Below are 24,336 nucleotides of genomic sequence, written 5' to 3'. Positions count from 1 at the left end.
GGGGGGGAGGGGAAAGGAAGAGGGGAGGGTGCAGTAAGGGGTATGTATGGGAGAGATTGTGCGTGTCTGAGCTACAGTGTTTAGGAGAGGTTCTGGGGGGGAACTGGGAGAATAGGGTGAAGGGAGGGCTGCTCCAGGGTGGCTCCTCCCCAGTCTCACACATTAGTCTCTACTGCCACCATTCATGATGTCCCAGAGGAAAATGATTTGCTATGCAGCGGCTAGGAGCCTGGGGGAGGGAGGGGAGTAGGGTGACCAGACGTCTCTCGTCAGGACGCAATTTGTCCCGATATTTCGCTCCACCGGCATTTTTTTTTTTTTTCTCCGCCGGCAGACCCCCCCCGGTGTCCCGATATTTTCTTCCTCTCATCTGGTCACCTTAGATGGGAGAGACACAAACACACACACCCCACACACCTTCCCCGGGCCATGGATTTCAGACCATGCCCACTGGGGACTCCCAGGAATGGGGCTGGGCTGGAGCTCACTCCCCTGCTGCCTCTTGGAAGCAGCAACGGCCTTGTCCTTGGACACGAACTACTGGGCAGATGAGATACGGGTATAGGGTCAGGGGTGTTTGCTTCTGCCTTTTCAGGCCACAGCTTTAGAACCTCCGCTAACTCAGGCCAGCACCACAGAGCCCAGACAGGCTCCTCATCTGAGCTCCTTGACAAGGGGCATCCCAGAGCCACTACCTCCTCTTGGTTCAGCCAAGAATGACACAAAAACAGAAGCACTTGCATTCCCTTGCAGGAAGGAAGAAAGTCCAAAACCTCTGTCATGGGGGAGGGAACAAGCACATTCATCAAGAGCCACACCACAGGCTTGCTGGGGCCACACAGAGGAGACACGAGCAGCGTGATTTCTGACATGCGCCATATATATAAGATTGCTGCACAGTTTACATGGAACTATGATGGGTTTTATTAAAACAAACTACAAAAAGTATGCCAGAGTGTACTTGTTAGTGCAATGTTTATACTCTAATTCCACTAAACAATATCATTTTTGTCAAAATATTTTCCCTTTATTACCAAAAAGACAATCTAAATTAAGGAGGAATTCTCAAAATAAAAACAAAATCCCAAAGACATCTTTGCTTACTGCTTGGCAAAAACCCACGCAACTAGTGTCGATTTTATTGTTTTAAAACCTGTTCTTGAGAATGAATCTACATCATTTAATAAACATTTATTGCACAAAGTCTTTCCATATTTTCCATTTCATTTTATCACACAATATTTTGCTGTGGCCATATTTTATCTCCAGTATTGCATAACTAGTTTGGAAAGAGAAACTAGAAATTAAAACATGATTTCAATACTTGGTGTGTGATTGTGTGTAAAGTAACATTTAAAAGGGAGTCTGTATTTTATATTTTTATCTGCCAATCACATAGGTAATAATGGGAAGTACTGTACATTTGGTAATGTCAAAACATTGACATGATGAAATCACTGCAAAGAGTGACTGCAACAAAACGATACTATTATCTGACTAATAAAAATATCTGATCCGAACATTTTTCTCTGAATGACATGTTCAACAAGCTGTCATAAATAGATTTCCTCTTCTTATAGTGGAATCCTACATTTCTTAGACAAGCAAAAATTCACACTGACTTCAACTGGATTTACACTGAATAAGGGCTCTAGCTGAATTTTAATGGCGATATGAACTTGTCAATTCTGGGTCTTGCACTTAAAGACTCCTCTTATGCTTTCTGTGGAGAGAGAACTTTCAAAATTTTAACTATTTGAAATTAACATAAAAATAACTCCTGGATGGTAAATATATCTGAAACAAATTAAGAAAGCAAAGCATTAAAACTCTACATTTGAAAAAAAAAAAATCATACTCTCTGAAAATTATTTACCTGCTACTGTTAAAAGTAACAGTGTATGACAGAAAGCGATTAAAAACTATTTATTTTTTTCTGTTTATTGATTGCACCTTGTGTATAGTCAGGTAGGGCCCAGTTATGCACAGCCCTTAAACTGGTACATAGTGCAGGTGGGCACAACAAACATGTGCCATGCCCATGCCCCATGCATGTTATAGTTGCACGTAATACATTTTGTTGGACATATTTGTTCTTTAAAAATACAAATTAGGAAATTATATTCAATATGACGATGTTAAACATTCTTTAGGTTGCTCAATCAAGCACTCAATAGTTATGAAATACTAGAATTATGGTTGACCACACCACCTTAATTCTGCCACCTTGTTCACTTACCTTATGACAGAGTCTTCAATTACATGATCAAATACAATATTTTTCCAGAAGATCCCTGCCTCATTCAGTATACAGAAAGGACACATGGGCTCAGAATTAAGGTTGTGTTGCCAAACCTAATTCTGTCATTCCTGAACTTTTGAGTGCTTGACTTTGCAACCTAAATTACATTCTTTTAACACAGGGTTGGGTTTTTTTAAAATGTAATTTTCTATAAAATAGCTAAAGGTCAGATTTTGAAAAAATATTAGGCCTCTAAAATGCAGACAGGTGCCTAGTAGGATTATTCCACTAGGTGCCTAAATACCTTTGAAAATCTGGCTCTCCATCACTAAACCCAGTTTTACGACTTTTATTCTTAATTCAAGCAAGCAGTCAATGGGGTCTTACAAAGCTCCCACAATGCGGAGCTGATAATCCACAGAATCAGGATGATGGAGAAAACTGAACACAAGGAAACTATAAAAAAAAATAGTCAGATGTTATTACGTGTATATGCACAATTGCAAAACAAAATATAATAAATTTGATGCGAGTGTAACAAGAACACAAAAAATGTCAATTTCAATAAAGTAAAATAAACTACTGTAAATAAACACATTCTATTAAAAATGTTCACACCCATTGGTTCTTCAAGGGGTTCTTTTCAGATTGGGTCCACACTGGTGAACATGCCATTCAGAAAAGAAATGAGCAGGCAAGAAATGTTCAGTTTTTCCTCTCTCACGGCTTATCTGTGAATACATTCTAAGTGGGAAGTAACAAAGAATCACCAACAGGAATGGTAGTATTGTACGAATATAACCTTAGAAAACAAGAGAAACTTATCAGCCTGGTGTAGTCATCTCCCAAAAGATGCATCCAAAGACACTTGTAAATGCAATCTGTAATATTCTGCAAAAATCACAAATGAAAAACCAAGCTGCTAGTTTATATATTTCTTTCACTGAAGGAAAGGTTCTTTCTGCCCAAAATAAGACCGAGTATATTAATGCCTGATGAGTACGATAATCCATAGATTATTATACTTCTGACGTACAACATCTGATCCATCTTGTGATAATAGATTTGGACAATTTCATTTCTTCTACACCTTTAATGAAATGAAATAATCAGCAACAATGGCTAGCTGAATCCCTCTCAAGTAGAACTTGAGCATTCTTCAGGCATCCAGTTTTTTACCATGAATGTTCTTTATTAGCATACTTAACATTGCATGGGGGAAAAGGATGGCGAACTAATTTTTTGTAATCTGAAAAAGACTGATTAATCTTTTGGTAAAAATATAAATTATCTTTAATGTTATTAAATTGTACTTAAGATGAATTAGCAGCTTTAAACAAAGTATTTCCCATCTAGCACTCTTTTTCTTGATGTGATTGCTGTTTACATGGATAAGTAGCAGATGTGGCAATATCCTGGGAAAACCCTACTGAATTAAGTTTTAGTATCTTTGGAGTCCATCCTATTAAATGCAAAGATTATATATTATTGTGGACATGAATTATCAAAAAACTATACTGAACGTGGCAGACAGAATAGTCTTCTGAAGGACAATACATGTAAAGTGGATTTCCTGGGAAATATCTAGAGGGAATTGAATGCAAATTCCTTCCACCCCATCTTCAGTTATTCAAAAACCCAAGTTTTTGATACTACACCTTGAAGAAAGAACCATTGTCTCCTGGTTACCTGTTCCAGAAGGTTGGAGAACAAAGGTCCAAGATGCATGAAGAAACAGGATGATCTGCTTATTCTGAGCTAAAGCCATTATTAGCTTGTAACCACAGAAAAACTCCATGGTGGGGTTTGAAGGAGTGACTCCTACAAGAGCCCCTACTTGAGATGAGGAGGAGGAGGATCTCTGGTAAGGTTATTAGCATGCACGCAGGTTTTATTTTTTTAGTATGTTTTTTCTGCAATGCTTTCACCTTAAGAGATAGGTTGACATAAGGCAGCTTACGTCGACCTAACTCTGTAAGCATCTACACTAAAATGTAGCTCCCACTGATGTAACTCGCCCACTACACTTACTTAACTCCTCCTCCGCAAGAGATGAAGCACATAGATTCATGCAAATGCAATTTAATTACTCCAGTGGCTGTAGGTCGACGTAACTTAAGTCAACTTAATTTTGTAGTGTAGACTTGCCCTCAGATATTTAAGGCCCGAAACTGGTGTTTATAAACAAAACACCCCATCAACCTTAACTATCCAAGAAGTTAAAACAGTCAGAGAACAGCCGCTTGACATGGCATGCTCTACTCCCAAGGAGGCAGAAATGGGGGCTAAGCAACCATGGAAGTTAATGCTGTTTGATGCTTCATTAGTTTCTCCTAATGGTGGTCCCCACAAAAAAGTCACATAAAATAGATCTGAGCCAATTCCAGCATGGTTAGCTCAATGGTCATGCTGCCATTGAGGAATCTGGAGAAGAGAATTGGAAACTATGCAGTGGCATCATGAAGGTACATGAGCCAAGATCCATGAAATTACCTGCGGATCTCCAGCCTAGTTCCTTTCCATTCTACTGTTTTCATATCTGGAGGAGAATGATAGCGCAGAAATAGGCTCCCTAAGAAAACTTCAGATTTAATAAGTAAGTTCTCCCTTTCCACTATTTTCTATATGGATGAGGATACTACGACCTTGAACTACTACACATTATAGCAAATGAAAAGGAGAACAAGCGATATGCCCTATCAACATACAGTCCTTGTAAGAATGATCCCCAAACATAGTTCACAAAGCCCCAGAACAGAAAAAGAATACTGTGGGATAAGTTTGGGATTGATAGGAGACGGTCCATAAGTGGATCTCTTTCAAAGTGCTCCACAGAATGAAATATTTATTGAACAATACTTTAAAACATCCTATACAGAACATATAAATGGACATACACACACCATACAGAGAGAATAAAAAAGGTGATTGATTATATGCTATTGGTATCAGGATGAATATAACTATTCTCAAAATGTATTGAATTAAGGAATTATAAGGAATGGGTTGGTCTAGACTAAAAATTATATGTAGTTTTTTATTTCAACAAATGTGGACTAAGAATGTTTCAAGTTACTTGTTTTCTGCACTTCAGTAGTGACTGCTTATAGTTCTGATATAGTCATACAAAAATGGTCATAGGGGAAATATGGTAAATCAGGATTGATCAAACAAGGAATATGTCCACAGACTACTGCATTCTCACTTTCAAATGCTATTACAAATTTCCTGATATTAAAATATCAGCAGTTTTAAAATCATTTACACCATTACAGTGTTTGGGAAATTTTCCAATAACAAAAGTGAATTAAGACTAACTAGAGCTTTGCGGATACCATTTTGTAATGGTAAAATTATGTGTAATTCATGGCACAGTCGCAGTAAAAAAAAAAAAAAAAAAAACAAAAAACAGAATTTCACACTATGGTCACAGTAACCTCATGGACCCTGCTGTCGCACATTAACAGTTTGTTAGTTCACCTTGATCTAGTTCTCTTTGAAATGGGACTAGATCAAGGTGAACTAATCTCCTGTTAATGCACAGCAGCTGATCAAGGCAAACTTATGACCTGTTAATGTGCAGTAGCTGAGTCTACATGAACAATTCATTAGTAAGCACTGACCATCTGCTGCACATTAACTATATGTCAGTTTACTTGGATCTGGCCCTTTTTTCACTGAGAACTAGATTGATGCAAAACTAAAATTGCTAACGTGTGGCCACGGGGTCCACATAAATGGCAAAATGGTTCCATGACAGTGGTGACCTTTCAGTGTCAAGTTCAAATATATGGCAAAATTCATGGGTTCTGTGACAGTGGAAATCACCATAATGTAATTGTGTTCTTAACTATATTGTAGTCTAGGGTTCAAAAGTGAACTCTGTACCACAAAAAATAGGCGATGTATTTGGTCTTCCAGAAGAGAAACATTTGAGAAATGGAAAGGCAAGACTACAAAAAAATTTACTTTTTCCTTTTACCTCTTTTCTTCTTTTGCTCTCTGTTGTTCTTCTTGTCTCAGAACCTGAACCATTATGGACTCAAAAATGCCTGTTGTCAAGCCTGCTAAACTGCGAGGTGTGGAACGACGCCTTGTTGAAGTGCATGCTGTTCCTTTCTCATCTTCCAACCCATAGTACCCTTTGGATGTTACTGCTATTGTTGTCTTCTCTCTCAAGTGCCTTGCAAGAAAAAATAGATCAATGCAAAATAATTTTTCCTGACCAGCAGCAATCCACTACCTACACCTTTAAAACGTACAACAACTAGGTTAGGTCAGAAAAAACTGATATTGTTAGAGTGTCATCACTATCTACAACTGAACTACCAAATTCTTCAGAGATGAAATGACCACTCCTTTACAAAATATTAAACTTAGATGCCATCACCTGAGAATTTTTGAAGACCTACACTATTAAAGATGGTGAATAGCTATCTCCTAAATAAATAATTCGATTTTCTAAATTAATTTCCACATTATGTATTTTTTAAACATCTATACACACAAGTATTATATATTTGAGCTCAGATAAGGCCATTTTCAGAACACACAAAAGCATTCCGAAACAAAAGATTTGTTGCAAACTCAACATGACAGATTAAAATTTGAAACTTTGGCAGATTACAAAATTGGGAATATTTTATTTTGAAATATTTACAAAATGAAATAGCTGAAAACAAAGGAATAATCTTTTCTTGTTTTGGATCTCTCTTACACTGTGTTAGGAAACTCTAATGAAGTTTAATGATAAAAAATACTTTTCACAACACTGTCTTTTTATTCAATTAGTCATCATTTTAGATTGTCAAAAATCAAGAAAAATTACACACACTTTTCCTGGGTTACTAAAGGTAAGAACCCAAACCACCACCAATTTCCCAGACTGTACCTAACAAAGTAGAGAATGTCTTTCTCTACTACAAATAAATAGGAAAAATATATACACAATAAGATATTAGAATTGTTAAAGACTGAAGAGTTAAAGGTTGTTTTGTAAAGAGTATTAACAGCAAAACAGAGAAAACAAGCTACCAGTTATTAATAACACTAGGCAATTATATTTTGTAAGCTAAGATGCAAATAATAGTAATTCAGGTTGTGAAATTTTATGAAGGCAAAAAATACAGATATTGGCTGCCAACATATTTGAGGACCTTTATTATTATTAATTTCATATATTCCCTGACATACTGGTGAAGAAGTTTGGGGCACAAAGAATGCACCAAAGGGAGCTACTGTCCAAAAAAAAAAAAAAAAAAACAACTTCTCACATTCAGGTTCATAGGGTGTGCAAAAGCCACAATGCCATTCCAACATCACTCATCACACTGAGGACGAACAGGATGAGAGCAAGAAGCAAAATATAGAAATACCTATAACACCCATGTTAAAGCAATGTCTCCTCACTACCCCGGCCTGAACATGAAGCAGTTAAAAGCAGGGCTTTGGAGCGGAGCCCGGAGCCGGAGCCCGGAGCAGCTCCGGAGCAGTAGAGCTGCAGATTTTTGCCTGGAGCTGAAGCGGAGCACAGTTCCAAAGCCCTGGTTAAAAGTGTAATCCTGGGAAGTGTCAAGAACAGAACAGTCCCATCTGTACTTGTACACTACTTCTACTTGTTCCTCTCCATTGTAAGCATAATAAAAAGGTCCATATATTGGTCACTTATAGACTATACTGCAATTTACTCTGAGGATGTTGTTAGGGCACACCGGCAAACAAACTGGAATAACATGCAGCAGGCAATAACAAGGTAGCACTTAGATTGTAATCTCATTTTTAGGATGTAAGCTCTGCAGGGCAGGAACCTTGTCTTCCTATAGGTCTGTACAAACCTAGCACGTTCTAGGCCAGTGGTCACCAACCCGTCAATCACATTTAACTGATCGATCCTGTAGGATCTCCAAGCGGGGCTGCCGCTAAGACAGGCTCCCTGCCTGCCCTGGCCCCATGCCGCTCCCGGAAGTGGCTAACATGGCCCGGGGTTCTGGGGGTCTGCTTTTGCACGCTACTTGTGCTTGTAAGCACCACCCCCGCAGCTCCCAGTGGCCAGGAATGGGGAGCTGTGGCCAATGGGAGCTGCAGGGGCGGTGCTTGCTGGAGATAAATGCTGCCCAGTGGGCGACCACACTCCAACCCCCTGCCCTGAGCCCCCTCCCAGAGCCAGCACCCCAAACCAGCCCTGAACCCCATCCCGGAGCCAGCACCCCATACTCCCTCCTGCACCCGAACACTCTGCCGCAGTCCACTCCTGCACCTAAACTCCCTCCCAGAGTTTGCACCTCTCACCCCCTCCTCCATCCCAACCTCCTGCCCCAGGCTCAGCCCAGAGCCCCCTCCCACACTATGAACCCCTCAGCCCCAGCCCAGAGCCCACACCCCTTCCTGAACCCCTACCCCAGCCCGGTGAAAGTGAGTGAGGGTGGGAGAGAGCGAGTGACGGAGAGAGGCAGGGATGGAGTGAGTGGGGCGGGACTTTGGGGAAGGGGTGGGGTAGATTCTGTGTTGCCCTTATATTCAAAAAGTAATCTTGGGCATAAAAAGGTTGGAGACCACTGTTCTAGGCACTGCTGTAACAAAAATAATTTATCAGAATGGTTGCCACTTGCTCTGCAACCCCCACCCCACTTGTTATCCTCAATGGTAATCCTTTGGCTGATGGAGTCCAAATCTGAGCTCAGGAAATTGGGACAAGACTATCCTTGGTGAAGACACCATGATTATGAAATACATATATACAGGAGATAAAGCTGAGTCCAATTCTAACCATATTTAGAGTAGTCTCCCAAATTATTCAACACAAAAGGAATGAACCACCAACACAATAAACTGGTATAAAAAGAGAAGAAAGATTATCTCTACTTACTACAGGGTAAGCACTGTGAGCAACAAAGGAATCATTGGAGTTTGTTAATTTGCTTGCTATCCCCACCTTGTGTGATGAAACTACAGGAATTCTGGCAATGTACCATGAGAAAAACCAGGGCACAGAACTGAGTGGCAGAGCATTGCACCATGGGATGTCTATCCAGAACACTGAGTGGTTAATTCGAACAAGCACAGAGCTACATGGACACAATGATTAGCAAGGAAAGTACCTTAATCTGGAATAACACAGTGGTGTGAACACACTTCAGTTCAATGGAGTTAAATACCTTCACTTACAGCAAACAAATTAATTGGATTTAACATCCCCATATAGACATGGCCTAAGAGCTTGTCTACGTGGGAAGCTATGACGACTTAATCAAAACTGAAGTTAACGCACATTAACTTCAAAACTTGAGTTACTTCATCTTAACTTTCCAGAGTGTCCCCATGTACACTAATTCTAATTATAGTCTGATCTAGAGTGGTGAAAGGAAGGAACAGAATTAGTTGGCAACTATGCTGCCTGGCAATGAGATGAGTGCACAGGTGATCAACACAAGGTAATCTCGGAGATACTCCACCTTGCACAGGTGGTAGACTGCTTAGCAGAAAAGCAATCCAGTACCTACCGTGTGTGTATATTTCATAGCCAATACAGTACCAGAAGAAAGAACTACAGTTATTAGATTTTTAACATCTAGCCTATATCAGTAGAAGTGTCTTTAAATGCAGAGGTGTGTGTATAGTTTGAGTTGGGGATTGGATTACTGCCCTGTAGCGGGGTGGTCACCCCGCTCTGGGCCAGAGGGGTTAAAAACAGCTTTGGGAGGGGGCTGTGGCTGGAGAAGGCAGCTTGAAGGCTGAGCTGATTGGGGGAAGTGGCTGCAGCTGGGGCCATGCCCCAAACAGACTCAGCTGGCCCTATAAAGGCAGGGAGCCAGGAGCTCAGCCACAGTCTCTGTCTACAGGGAGCTGAAACAGAGTACCTGGGTGGAGCAGGGCTAGGGAAAGGCTGGGGAGCTCCAGCCTGGAAAGCCCCAGGCTGCGGCCTAGTGGAAGGCCAAGGGGTACTGGGGGTTGCAGAGGGCAGCCCAGGGCTCGGCCAAGGCAGCAGGTCCAAACCCAACCTTGCCTGTGATGAGTGGCCTATACTGCAGTCTGCCCCAGGGCGTGGGGGCTAGCTGGTGACTGGCAGTGGCCTTATTCTGAGGTGAGGTAGGGATAGTGGGTGGGGGTTCCCTGGGGAGGGGAGACCCTAGTACTGAGGGGGTACTGCCACAGTGGCAGCACCCAAGATAAGGGCACCGGGGTCCTGGGAGGGACACAGGGGCCAGAAGCGGCAAGGTGGATCACCGGCCTGCAGAGGGCGCTCCGGAGACTGGATCAAGCTAATTCCCAGAGAGACTAGCAGGAGGCGCCACGGGGTGAGTCCGCACCCTTACATGCCCTTATAAAAAGACTGTTCTTTAATCAAAAGTCATGCTTTCATACCCAAAGAATATTTTTATAATGTGTGTGTTTAGGTTAAAAAACATTTACTGCACAACACCTGTTTCTGTACATTCACATGCCAGACAATTAGTAGGTAGCCTTCATTTTACGATTTATTGCTAAAGAATACCTGCTTTTTTTTTTTTTTAAATGCCACAACCCTCAACAAAAATCCTAGTTAGGGTGATGGTACTGACTTTTTTTTTCCCTCCTTGGTTGCAAATCTTATGAAAGTTTTCATATTAAAGCAATGTGAATTTTCTTCTTTTCCCTTCTTTTGTATCTCATTCAAATATCTTTTGCAGCTGTACTGTTTACTAATATTTTATGACCAGTTTCTTCTCACTTTTAACTGATTGGGTTTTTTTTTTTGGGAGGGAGGGGCCTTTTGTGTTGATTTTAAGTGTTTTCTACTTCATCAAGTTCAGCTGAAGCTTTAAAATTACACATTTTCATCAGTCCCTAACTCTTAACCATATTAACAATATGGTACCTCATTTAGCCAGTTACTGAGTGACTGCCAGCATTCACTTATGTTCAGAAACCGAATTCAAGGTCAACCAATTCACTGTGTCAGTTTGTTTAGGAAGTGGTTTCCAGAGTATCTCTTAGATCTATAGAGAATTTGATTCTAAAATGCAACCTTATATACCAAAGGTTCCCAAAACATTTTTCTTGAACCACTCTTCCGAGATTAGTGTTCTATGAGTGCCCCCTTCTTTCTAAGAAACAGGAGGCCAAGGGGTCACTGATAGTCATGGGGGCTGATACAGTGTGCCCCACACTTAGAAAACTTCTGTTACAAAGTGAACTCATTTCTTCAGATATGAACTCATTCTCTTTTCAGATGTCCCATATCTGACTGGAAAAGCCTTCTAACTGACGAGAGCTAGACACAGTGCACCCCAAAACCAGTCTCCTGTGTTGTCTAAGAGGAGCTGCTTCAGATAATCACAAGCAACTAAGCCCCAATCCCACTAACGGCATTGGTGCAACCAAGTTTCTAAGCCAAGGCCTGAAATACACTAGTTGAAAAGCAAAAAGGTTTCTGGGGTAAATCATTGTCCCTGTAGTTGACCACCTTCTACAAGCATTTCTTTCTACATGGTATTTTATCATTCCCAACTAAGCTGAGTACAAAAATCTTGTATATATCCCTGCAGTTCAGTCCTGAAATATTTAATACGAAGTTTCAACTTACTATCTGTTCATAGCTGTGCTACTTTTAAAGAGTACACCTTAGAAATTGGCATCTTTCACTACCCAGACAAAACATCTGATTCACCTTTTATTGATGAGAACACCCTCAATGGGCTTTATGACTTCATCTTCTTGTAAACCTCAGGTCTTATTCCCACACCATTCTCGTGTACACATCACTCAGGCTAGATTTAGTAATCTAAAGGCATTTTTCAGTTCCTGTTCTAGAGATGCTCAGTCCATTGCAGCAGGTGAGAAATCCAGGACTCAGCAATAGAAAAGCTTTTATATAGCTCTTTTAGAGTCTTCTGCCATTTTCTGCTATATTTGCCATTTTGGATTAACTGGGTCCTATTTTTTCCCCCCATCAGCAGTTTATAATATGAATTTAACTAGCTGTTGCAGCTATACTTCTATAACAATTATAGAATTAGGTCCCTCTGAGAAATTACTAACGTCCAAGTCTTCACTTATTATCCAGATTCAGCTTTCTTGAGGTTCAGTCATAACAACTCAGATGGCCTAGTTTGAGGCTAATGTGATAATTACTCTCAGTACTAACACTACCTGTTTTCAAAATGGAAAAGTACAACATCCCTCGTGATAAAACTCACTTGTTATCATTCCATTATTGTGACATGCTGTACTTCAAATTAGCATCCTGGAACACCCATATTCACACTGTCATATGACTAATACCTCTACCCTGATATAACACAAATTCGGATATAATGTGGTAAAGCAGTGCTCCAGGGGGGTGGGGCTGCGAGCTCCGGCAGATCAAAGCAAGTTCGATATAACACGGTTTCACCTATAATGCAGTAAGTTTTTTTTTTTTTTGGCTCCCAAGGACCGCGTTATATCAGGGTAGAGGTGTATGTTTCCTACAACGCATGCTTTTTTTTATCATTTTAAGTCTTGATCTGTTGAACCTTAATATCCTGTTGAATTGTATGTACTATCATTGTATGTTAAGTTATGAAGTGTTGCTGTATGTATTACTGAAATACTTTGAGGTTGGGAGATGCCCACAGCTGGCCCTTCATTGGGACAAGGAGCAACCATCACTGGCCGGAGAGGCATTAATGGCCCATCAAGAAGAATCTACTATCCCAGAGACTTCTCAGAGAGGGCACATATGCAATGGGGACTGCCTCACCCATAGGGACTCCCTCAGGTGAGGGCAAGGATCTTTCTAGCAGCTGGAAGAAAGTATGAGAGGTACAGTGACATCACTTGGCCTCTTCCCCCCCCCCCCCCCCCCCCCCCCCCCCAAAATCTCAACACCTGAAAGAATGTCTGGAAGACAAAGACTTTGAAATAGGAAGATTAGTCCCAGGCTGGAAGGGAGCTCAGTATGAGTACTGAGAAGTGTAAGCTGCCTGTAACTTCTATCAGGGTGAGAGACTGTTTGATTCAAATCTTGCTAAGTCTGTTGAAGTTAAAATTTAGACTGAATTTCTAGGATAACGAACTTTGATCTCTATGCCTGCTACTTATAATCACTTAAAATCAGTCTCTCTGGTAGTTAATAAATTTGTTTTATGTTTTACCTAAAACAGTGTGGTTTTGGTTGAAGTGCTTGGGGAATCTCAGCTCAGATTACAAAGGCTGTTGCATGTCCACTTTCCTTTGAAGAAGTGGCAAACTTATTAATGAGCTTGCATTGTCCATGTGAGCCTTGAGCAGTGTAAGATGGTATATTTCTGGGGTGATTGGCTGGTGCCTCTCCCTGTATGATTCATAAGTGGCTCAAGGAGCATTCATACAATTTAGCTGCATGTGTGGCTCCAGATGTTGATGGCTGAGTGATTACAGTGCTTGGAGGGGTGTTTCTGCTTGTCACTGGCATAGCTTTGTGAGAGACAACTCAGGCTAGAGAGCTAAGGAAGCACATTGGTCCCATAGTTCCAGATTGTACCCTGGGAATCCCTGTCACAATTATAAAGCCATTTGTAGAGGTATAACGGTGTAATCCTATTTGGTTAACTGGCCAAACTTTGAAGGCCATATACTCAACTTGATAGCATTTTTCTGTTTGATCAGATGTGGCATTGAGGTGGATAGACAATTCCAAACTTTCAGGGAATGTTCTAGGCACCAATAGCCAAAACTCTGGAAAATCAGAAAACTGCAAGAGAGAAATGAGAATTTTTGGAGCCCCTGCCATCTGTTTGCCACACAAGCAGCTTCTAGCATCTCTGCAATTGCCTACAGATCAAACAAATGGTTGATGGCACCAATGCCTTCCAGCACAACAATACCTATATTTCATCTCTGCCCATCATCCCATTAGAGTTTAACCCTGAATGACTTATCTCCTAGACCAGTGGTTCCCAAACTAGGGTTTGTGAACCCGCAGGGGTTCATGAAATGTTACAGGGGAATCTTGGGGGGGGAAATTCCCTAATGGCAGACAGAGCTGTCCCTAGGGACCGCAGGCAGCACAGGGTCGGCAGCACAGGGTCAGCAGCCCAGAGCCCCTAGACTTCCAAGAGCTAAGCAGATCAAAGCAAGCATATCTATCACACTGAGGAGATTTAAACTTTAAGACTCCTTATAGGAAAGGGAGGTGGATATTTTTTGCTGTTTTTAAAATTAAATAGGCAGCTAGTATTCTTAAAATTATGAAGAACAAGTTAAGCTTTGTTGTAACGTGTGTTGTTTGCCTGGACTGCTCAAGACCTGAACGCTTGTGTAGGAGGAACTCTTTGAGGTGGATTCTTAAATACATCTGATACTCCTTGAAGAAACATATGAGCCTTGTCTTATAACAGGCTTATCCAAAGTGATACAAGCTGCGAAAGTGAGATCTTGGAAGAGTGTTGCCATTTTCATAATGTAATAAAAATACTGTAATGACAAATAGTGTGTAATAAGCATGTCATAAAAACAAATTTTATATTTCCAAGATCACTGCTTTTATAGTTTATACTCAGGTAAAGGAGAAAATCCCTGGAACTATTCATTTTTAGGAGGGGGTTTGCCAGACTTGACATTTTAGTAAAAGGGATTCACAGGTTAAGTTTGTGAACCACTGTCCTATACAAATAATAAGGGTAGGGGAAAGTAGGATGTAGGTGTGCACTCAGCTCCTTTGCATGGGAGAACATGAGGCCCTGAAATAGCAGGAAGAGGGAATGGGAGGCATACAGAACCTCTGGTGAGGTGGAAACTGGAGACCCTCATATGGGGTGAAGGGAGAATAGGGAGCACAAGAAGCCCCATGAATGGGGGCCTAAAAGAGACATTGTCATGAGGGAAGGGGAGGTGCACAGAGCTCCAGGCATAAGGGAAAAGATGCAGGGAAAATTCCTGAAAGAGGCCAATGGGAGGATGGCACACAAGGACCTTTTGTGTTAGAACAGAGGGATGTAAGGAGTCCCTGATGTCCAATGAGCTCAGTGTGCAGAAGGTACAAAGTATGTTACACCCAAGTAATGATTTATTTACAAACCATTATTATTCTAAGCCACCAATAAATCTGAAGCTAGTCCAACACCCACAGCCACCAGCAGCTATCCACTTCCACCTATCAGAGCTAATACTTGTATTGCAGGACACACCCACTGATGTTCCCATTAAAGATTGATTCATCTTTCACTGTCAGACCTGCCCACCAGTTTCAGATCCAGATTAAGAAGTCTAGCCAAAACTCTACTTTTGATGATAAAGAAACTTCTGAGATAGAAGGGTTAAATTAAATCACTATTTTTTTTAAATTTCACATTCTCAAGTTGTCTTGACTAAAATGAAAGATGCTACTAGGGATATACATACCTATCAATATTAAAAAGAAATCTGCTAAGGATCTATATGGTTATCGATATCATTGGGTCTGTTTTGCCTCCTTAGATTAGGAACTTTGGGGCAGGTACTGAATATTCCTCTGCTTTTATGGCACCAACCACAACATTTATGGGCCAAATGAAGTGAGGCAGGAGCAGTAGAAGCACCCTGAAAGTGGGGGGACCAGAGGCAGCCGAATGGTAGCCCCACCCTCGTACTGCCCCTTCCCCCCACCAAGGCCCCACTCCGCCTTTTCCCCCAAGAGCCTACTCCTCCGTTCACTCCTCTCCACCACATCCCCATCGCTTGCCCTGACATCCAGTGAAAAGTGGGGGGGCCATGGGACCATCTGTTCCGGTACCCCTGAAGTGAGATCTAATGCAAAGTTTTTATCTTGGCTTTACTCTTTGGCCCAGATCCACAAAGGGGAGTTAGGTACTGCAGCACCTAACTTTTAGGTGCCTAGAAAAAAATCCATGGAACAACAATGGGAGCCAGAAAATCTAATTTAGTTGTACCCTAGGCTCCCTATAAAATGCACAGGGAAAGATAGGCGCCTAAGAATGAGATCACAAAAGTCAACATGTTAGGCAGGGAGTGCCTAAACTAGCCAATGGGAGATGCCAAGGGGTATGTCCAGACTACCCGCCGTATCGGCGGGTAGCGATCGATTTATTGGGCATCGATATATCGCGTCTTGTTAAGATGCTCCCTGTCGACTCCGGAACTCCACCGGAGCGAGCGGCAGTAGCGGAGTCGACGGGGGAGCCGCAGCCATCGATCCCGCGCCGTGAGGACAGGAGGTAAGTCGGAATAAGATATGTCGACTTCAGCTACGGGAATACCGTAGCTGAAGTTGCGTATCTTACATCGACCCCCTCCCCAGTGTAGACCAGGCCAAGGAGAGGACACTCAATCTCTCTGTTGAAGATGTTCCACTGTGTATAAATACTTAAAAGTCTCTGGGACAGAGAAAGAGTGAGAATGACTCTAACCCGGTGAAAAGGGCATCCACCTGGAAGGTAGGAGACCCAGGCTTCATTCCCCTGGCTCCAATTACTATCTAAAGTAGAACAAGTGGTGGTCGGAGACTCTCTGCTGAGGGGGACGGAGGCGCCCATCTGTCGCCCTGACATTTCATCTCGGGAGGTATGCTGCCTGCCGGGAGCCCGTATCAGAGACGTTACGGAGGCATTGTCGAGGATTATCCAGCCCTCTGACTACTACCCCATGCTACTCATCCATGTGGGCACAAATGATACTGCGCGGTGTGACACTGAGCGGATCAAGAGTGACTACAGGGCTCTGGGAGTACGGGTGAAGGAGTTTGGAGCGCAGGTGGTATTCTCTTCGATTCTTCCTGTCAAAGGTAGGGGCCCGGGCAGAGACAGATGCATCATGGAGGTGAATGCCTGGCTGCGAAGATGGTGTCGCCAGGAGGGCTTTGGCTTCCTAGACCACAGGATGCTATTTGAGGAAGGACTGCTAGGCAGAGATGGTGTTCACCTTTCGAGGAGGGGAAAGACCCTATTTGGACACAGACTGGCTAACCTAGTGAGGAGGGCTTTAAACTAGGTTCGACGGGGACAGGTGAGCAAAGCCCGCAGGTAAGTGGGGAACATGGAGACCTGGGAGATGGGTCGGAGACGAGAGGGAGTGTGGGCTATATTGGCAGAGAGAAAGGAGGGTCAGGACAAAACCGGGAGGAAAGATCAAACCAGTATCTTAGATGCCTATATACAAATGCGAGAAGTATGGGTAATAATCAGGAAGAACTGGAAGTGCTAATAAATAAATACAACTATGACATTGTTGGCATCACTGAAACTTGGTGGGATAATACACATGATTGGAATGTTGGTGTGGATGGATACAGCTTGCTCAGGAAGGATAGACAGGGGAAAAAGGGAGGAGGTGTTGCCTTATATATTAAAAATGTACACACTTGGACTGAAGTAGAGATAGACATAGGAGACGGAAGTGTTGAGAGTCTCTGGGTTAGGCTAAAAGGGGTAAAAAACAAGGGTGATGTCATGCTAGGAGTCTACTACAGGCCACCTAACCAGGTGGAAGAGGTGGATGAGGCTTTTTTTAAACAACTAACAAAATCATCCAAAGCCCAAGATTTGGTGGTGATGGGGGACTTCAACTATCCAGATATATGTTGGGAAAATAACACAGCGGGGCACAGACTAGCCAACAAATTCTTGGACTGCATTGCAGACAACTTTTTATTTCAGAAGGTTGAAAAAGCTACTAGGGGTGAAGCTGTTCTAGACTTGATTTTAACAAATAGGGAGGAACTCGTTGAGAATTTGAAAGTAGAAGGCAGCTTGGGTGAAAGTGATCATGAAATCATAGAGTTTGCAATTCTAAGGAAGGGTAGAAGGGAGAACAGCAAAATAGAGACAATGGATTTCAGGAAGGCGGATTTTGGTAAGCTCAGAGAGCTGATAGGTAAGGTCCCATGGGAATCAAGACTGAGGGGAAAAACAACTGAGGAGAGTTGGCAGTTTTTCAAAGGAACACTATTAAGGGCCCAAAAGCAAGCTATTCCGCTGGTTAGGAAAGATAGAAAATGTGGCAAAAGACCACCTTGGCTTAACCACGAGATCTTGCATGATCTAAAAAATAAAAAGGAGTCATATAAAAAATGGAAACTAGGACAGATTACAAAGGATGAATATAGGCAAACAACACAGGAATGCAGGGGCAAGATTAGAAAGGCAAAGACACAAAATGAGCTCAAACTAGCTAAGGGAATAAAGGGGAACAAGAAGACTTTTTATCAATACATTAGAAGCAAGAGGAAGACCAAAGACAGGGTAGGCCCACTGCTTAGTGAAGAGGGAGAAACAGTAACAGGAAACTTGGAAATGGCAGAGATGCTTAATGACTTCTTTGTTTCGGTCTTCACCGAGAAGTCTGAAGGAATGCCTAACCTAGTGAATGCTAATGGGAAGGGGGTAGGTTTAGCAGATAAAATTAAAAAAGAACAAGTTAAAAATCACTTAGAAAAGTTAGATGCCTGCAAGTCACCAGGGCCTGATGAAATGCATCCTAGAATACTCAAGGAGCTAATAGAGGAGGTATCTGAGCCTCTAGCTATTATCTTTGGAAAATCATGGGAGACAGGAGAGATTCCAGAAGACTGGAAAAGGGCAAATATAGTGCCCATCTATAAAAAGGGAAATAAAAACAACCCAGGAAACTACAGACCAGTTAGTTTAACTTCTGTGCCAGGGAAGATAATGGAGCAAGTAATTAAGGAAATCATCTGCAAACACTTGGAAGGTGGTAAGGTGATAGGGAACAGCCAGCATGGATTTGTAAAGAACAAATCATGTCAAACCAATCTGATAGCTTTCTTCGATAGGATAACGACTCTTGTGGATAAGGGAGAAGCTGTGGATGTGGTATACCTAGACTTTAGTAAGGCATTTGATACGGTCTCGCATGATATTCTTATCGACAAACTAGGCAAATACAATTTAGATGGGGCTACTATAAGGTGGGTGCATAACTGGCTGGATAACCGTACTCAGAGAGTTGTTATTAATGGTTCCCAATCCTGCTGGAAAGGCATAACGAGTGGGGTTCCGCAGGGGTCTGTTTTGGGACCAGCTCTGTTCAATATCTTCATTAACGACTTAGATATTGGTATAGAAAGTACGATTATTAAGTTTGCGGATGATACCAAACTGGGAGGGATTGCAACTGCTTTGGAGGACAGGGTCATAATTCAAAATGATCTGGACAAATTGGAGAAATGGTCTGAGTTAAACAGGATGAAGTTTAACAAAGACAAATGCAAAGTGCTCCACTTAGGAAGAAAAAATCAGTTTCACACATACAGAATGGGAAGAGACTGTCTAGGAAGGAGTACGGCAGAAAGGGATCTAGGGGTTATAGTGGACCACAAGCTAAATATGAGTCAACAGTGTGATGCTGTTGCAAAAAAAGCAAACGTGATTCTGGGATGTATTAACAGGTGTGTTGTGAGCAAGACACGAGAAGTCATTCTTCCGCTCTACTCTGCTCTGGTTAGGCCTCAGCTGGAGTATTGTGTCCAGTTCTGGGCACCGCATTTCAAGAAAGATGTGGAGAAATTGGAAAGGGTCCAGAGAAGAGCAACAAGAATGATTAAAGGTCTGGAGAACATGACCTATGAAGGAAGGCTGAAAGAATTGGGTTTGTTTAGTTTGGAAAAGAGAAGACTGAGAGGGGACATGATAGCAGTTTTCAGGTATCTAAAAGGGTGTCATAAGGAGGAGGGAGAAAACTTGTTCACCTTAGCCTCTGAGGATAGAACAAGAAGCAATGGGCTTAAACTGCAGCAAGGGAGGTCTAGGTTGGACATTAGGAAAAAGTTCCTAACTGTCAGGGTGGTTAAACATTGGAATAAATTGCCTAGGGAGGTTGTGGAATCCCCATCTCTGGAGATATTTAAGAGTAGGTTAGATAAATGTCTATCAGGGATGGTCTAGACAGTATTTGGTCCTGCCATGCAGGCAGGGGACTGGACTCGATGACCTCTCGAGGTCCCTTCCAGTCCTAGAATCTATGAATCTATAAAACTGCAACAGGAAAGACTGAGGGGGATTCACATAAGGACTATCCTACAGTCCCAGTGGCTGAGGCACTCTCCTGAGAGGTGGCAGATCCCTGCTCCAATCCTTTCTCCAACACAGTCCCATCAGGAACTGAGCCGGGTCTCACATTGAGGTGAGAGCTCTAATCACTGAGATAAAAGATATGAAGTGAGCACCACCCCTTCTCCCACCCACAATTTTGGGTGGGGTCCAATCCAGCAGGCAGCCTCTGAGCACGCATACTAGATTGGGCCCTGCATGTGAGATAGGCATTTGGGTTCACGCACTGCTCTGGAGCTTAGGCAGGAGACAGATGTCCAGACGCTTACAGTGAGGCAATAGTGCATATAATCAAAATGCAGAAACTTAGGTGCCAAGGGAACTTTTCATGAGCAGCACCTATCGTAGGCTGGGGGAGGCTAAGCCTCCCCAAACTGCCCCTCATGGCCCCGCCCATGCTCCACCCCAAGGCACCCTCCTGCTTGCCACTTCACCCTTGGCCCCAGCCCAGGAAAGCCGTTCCTCTTCCGGGAAGCGTGCTGGGGCTAGGGCGGCAGGCCTGCCTGCAGCTGGGACTTGGGGCAGCCCAGCACTGGAGCCGTGCTGTCTGGCGCTCAGGCCGTCCAGCACTGGGCTGCAGTGCCTGGAGCTCCAGGGCTGGGGCCACGGAGTAACCCGGCAGGGCTGGAGGCTCTGCGGCTGCCCGCCCTGTGCTTGAGTGGCGCTCGGGGGCTGGGGGCGCTCGGGCAGGCCAGGACAGGACTGGGGCAGCACGGCTGGCAGGCACAGGGAGGGGCTTGGGGTTCCGGTGGGAGCAGAAGGAGCAGGGACCGAAGGGGCCTCAGGCAGAAGGGGCGGGGCCAGGGACTAGCCTCCTCCAAAATTGGCTCACGCACCACCCATGGAATTTTTATAGCAGTAACTTAGGCGCTGAGAGAGTTTAGGTGCCTATCACATTAGACAGCTGCCGGGCGGGGCGTTCGTGGCTCGTAGTGGTGCCTAACATTGGGGATTTATGGATCTGGACCTTTAGATATATCTGTAAGTAAAATAACATTAGAATACTTATCACTGCATAAGTGCCAAACAAAACTAAAAGATGCATAATCTACCTCTAGCAGTAAAGCTCTCCTTTCAAAAGGAGTTTCTCCATTGGCTATGCCCTCTTACTTGGTTCTACCAGTATCAAATATTCAAGAGGAAGTAGCTTGGAGGCAATACTAAAATAAACAAATACATTTTTTAGCTGTCATTAAAGGTGGGAGGCTTGGGCTCAAGCCCTCCTTCAGAAACAAGTTCCCTAAGCACAAAGTTGAGCCCTAGTGTGCATGTGGTTTTAATTACATATTTGGGTCTGCACATTCACAAAACGAACAATTTAAGGAAAGTGAGGCAGAAAGTGGCTTTTGCCAGGAGTGAGTCCTCAAACCCTATAAGGTTCCCCCGTAGGAGTGTGCCCCTAACCCACATATTTGGACCTGTCAGAATCTCTTCAGTGTCTCAGGGAGACAGACAGGTGTCCGCTACACTTACCGGGACAGCAACGCCAGCTTTTGTTCCAGCATCATCTCCAGCTTCTGGGCCTGTTTGGAGAGCCAGTGATCCACCCCGTGCAGCCGATAACACGTCTCAAGCATTAGCCGAAAATCGGCCACGAAATCCGTGATTCCAGTGTATTGTCCACTGGAAAATTTTTCTTCCATCTTCAGCAGCCACATCCCGGCCGCTTGCTGTGCAACAGAGTCGCTGCCGCTGCGACCTGCCAGGGAGGGGGCTCCTCCTTCCTCCGCGACAGCGGCCTGGTCTCCGAGGGGTTTCAGAAAAGGAGCCGTCAGTGGCCGGTGCTTCTCCAGCAAAAACTCGCACAGGATCCGGTAACCCTGCTGGAGCTCCGGGCTCAGGTTCTGCTGCCAGCGGCAGCGAGGGCTGCTGTCCCCCGCATTCTGCTCCTCCGGCTGCGGCTCTTCCTCCTCTGGCGGGCCGCCGACTAGAGCTGGAGCGTCTGAAGTTTCTCCGGCGGCCGGAGACTCCATGTCCCCCTCGGGCTGCGCCAGGCTCATGCACCCCACGCACGCTGGGTCCGGGCTCCGCTGCTACCCGCCAGCGACCGAGCCTGGGGACGGGCTCCTCAGCATCAGCCAGAGCCCCCTGAGGCCAGTCACTCGGCGAGCGGCCGGGCTCCCCGGTGTACGGACACACAGCTCAGTCCGGCTCTGTGCCAGTCGGAGGGAAGGTGCTGCCTGCTTCCGGCTGTCTCCCATTCACAGTCACCGAGAAGTTGCCGCGGTCTGTACCCGCACCAGCCTCCCTCCCTGCCGGGGTCTCCGCCCGCCCTAGGAAGCGCCAAGGCAGCCGCTTTTGCTCTTTGTGCCTGGTTCCGCCGCCCGCAGAGGGGTCTCTGGCCTCCCCTCTCCCGGGTAACAAGGAGGCTATGGCACATACCCGGGCATGTCTGCTGCCGTATCGGGCTCCCGCCGCCGCGGCTCGGTCTTCCCCCAGCCAGCTAGGCGGGAAAGGGAACCTGCCCCCGCCAGCCGCCGCTCGGGTCTGGCCGGGCTGACCCTACCTTGGGCCGGCGAGACAGCCGAGCCTGCCCAGCTCTTCCCTGGGCCGGGCAGCTGCTGCTGCCCCGCTCCCAGGCTCTGGGTCACCTCCCACGGGAGCTGGGGAAGCGGCCGCTCTCCGTGCCCGGCCCAGACGCCGCAGCCAAGCCCGGCTGGGGCCCCCGCTCCTCAGCCGCTAGTCGCTCGGCGCCTCGGCCAGGCTGCGGGGCCTGGGTGCGCGGCGGCGGCCGGAGCGGAGGCCTGTCTCCGCCTGCAGCTGCCTCTGGGGCCCGTGTCTGCGCTGCGGCAGCGGCGGGGACCGGCCGGGCGTCCTGTCCCCCTCCCCTCTACCCGCGGAGGGACATGGCTGCGGGCGGGGAGGCGGCGACGGCTGGAGCCAGCAGCGCTGTCAGTTAATGGCCGCGGAGGGGATCGGCTCGGCCCCCCCCGGGCAGGTTGGGAAGGGGCGAGAGAAAGAGAGGAGCCCCCCCTCCCCCATCCAACGCGCATGCGTAATGGCAGTGGAGGCCGCGAAATAGTGCGCTGGTTGTTTTGGATGCCAGCTGAGATGCCGTCATTAGACAGCGACTTCTTGTGGGACGGAGTGCGAGTCTAAGGCGCATGCGCAGTCTGGGGGGGATTGCCCCCGGGCGGGCAAGTCAGTGCGCATGCGCGATCTGAAGGCGGCGCTGAGTATGGCCTTTGTCAGGAGAAGTGGGGCTGGCCTCCGGCTCAGGGTAGAGCGGCTTGGCAGCAGCTAGGGTGCTGCTGGAGCTAGGTGCGCCAGAGCCACCCCTGGCTGAAGTGAGGGTGTTTGCCCGCTATGGGCAAGACCAGAATATTGCTGTCATCATTTTGCAGCTCAGCCACTGCCATTTCCTCTGCTCTGGCTTTGACAAATGCAGCCTTGGCCTGCTCATCTCGCGTCAGCGTGCTGCTGCCTCGGTCATTGTCGCTTTGTATCCCTCCACCTGCTTCCCCCTTTACTAGCTCATCAAAGGGAGCTGCTTCTGTTCACTGCCAAGGCCTGTCTCAGCTCCTGCCCAGCCTGTCTCGTTTGCTATCAAAACGTCAGCTCCCGCCTCTGATCCACTTAGGATGCTAACTTCAATCTCCCACTTGTTGCATTCTCAAACAGTTTTGTGCTTCACACTTTGTTCTATAATGGGCCTGAGAACAACAGTATGGTCTGCAAATGATCTGTGGTCTAAATCCTGCTTGTTTCTCTCTGCGTTGCAAGTCTATTTGTTTCTTGATACATTCCAAGATGATCATGCACATGATTTTCCCAGGCATTAAGAGTAATTTGTTTCCTCTCCAGTTATTGCAGTTGGTAAGGTCACCCTTCTTTGGCTATTTTACAATAAGGCCTCCCTTCCAGTGGGTTGGGTTCTTTTCTCCATTCCATGTTCTATCCAAAAACAAGGAAAGTCTGGAGGATTGTTTTGTCACTTGCTTTAAGCATCTCTCCAATAATGTTATCCTCTCCATCTGCTTTTCAAGTTTTCAGTTTACTGATAGTTTTAATAACTTCTTCCACTATAATATCTCCTAAATCAATATCAAGCTCTAGTGTAGGCCTGCATCACATATTTATAATAGTTTGCTT

General features: G+C 44.8%; 1 protein-coding gene across 2 annotated transcripts in view; it reads right to left on the bottom strand.

The window, feature by feature from the left end:
* The window catches only part of LOC112114757 (uncharacterized protein KIAA2026), an 83,158-nt gene extending 59,998 nt beyond the window's left edge, over positions 1 to 23,160 (bottom strand). The window contains exons 1-2 of one of the 2 annotated variants that reach the window (XM_026646517.1): positions 21,718 to 23,160; positions 6,225 to 6,425 (exon numbers count right to left, since the gene is read on the bottom strand). In XM_026646517.1, coding sequence (XP_026502302.1) covers positions 6,225 to 6,425; positions 21,718 to 22,244 — 728 coding nt within the window. In that variant the 5' untranslated portion in view covers positions 22,245 to 23,160. The remainder of the gene's footprint in view (positions 1 to 6,224; positions 6,426 to 21,717) is intronic. The other variant, XM_026646518.1, reaches the window with a different exon arrangement.
* Positions 23,161 to 24,336: the final 1,176 nt, after the last annotated feature.

The sequence above is a fragment of the Terrapene carolina genome, unplaced genomic scaffold (genome assembly GCF_002925995.2).
Source record: "Terrapene carolina triunguis isolate 2854851 unplaced genomic scaffold, T_m_triunguis-2.0 Scaffold35098, whole genome shotgun sequence".
NCBI classification, from domain to species: Eukaryota; Metazoa; Chordata; order Testudines; family Emydidae; genus Terrapene; species Terrapene triunguis.
Note: the sequence above shows the minus strand (reverse complement) of the source record. Positions and strands in the feature narration are given on the sequence as shown.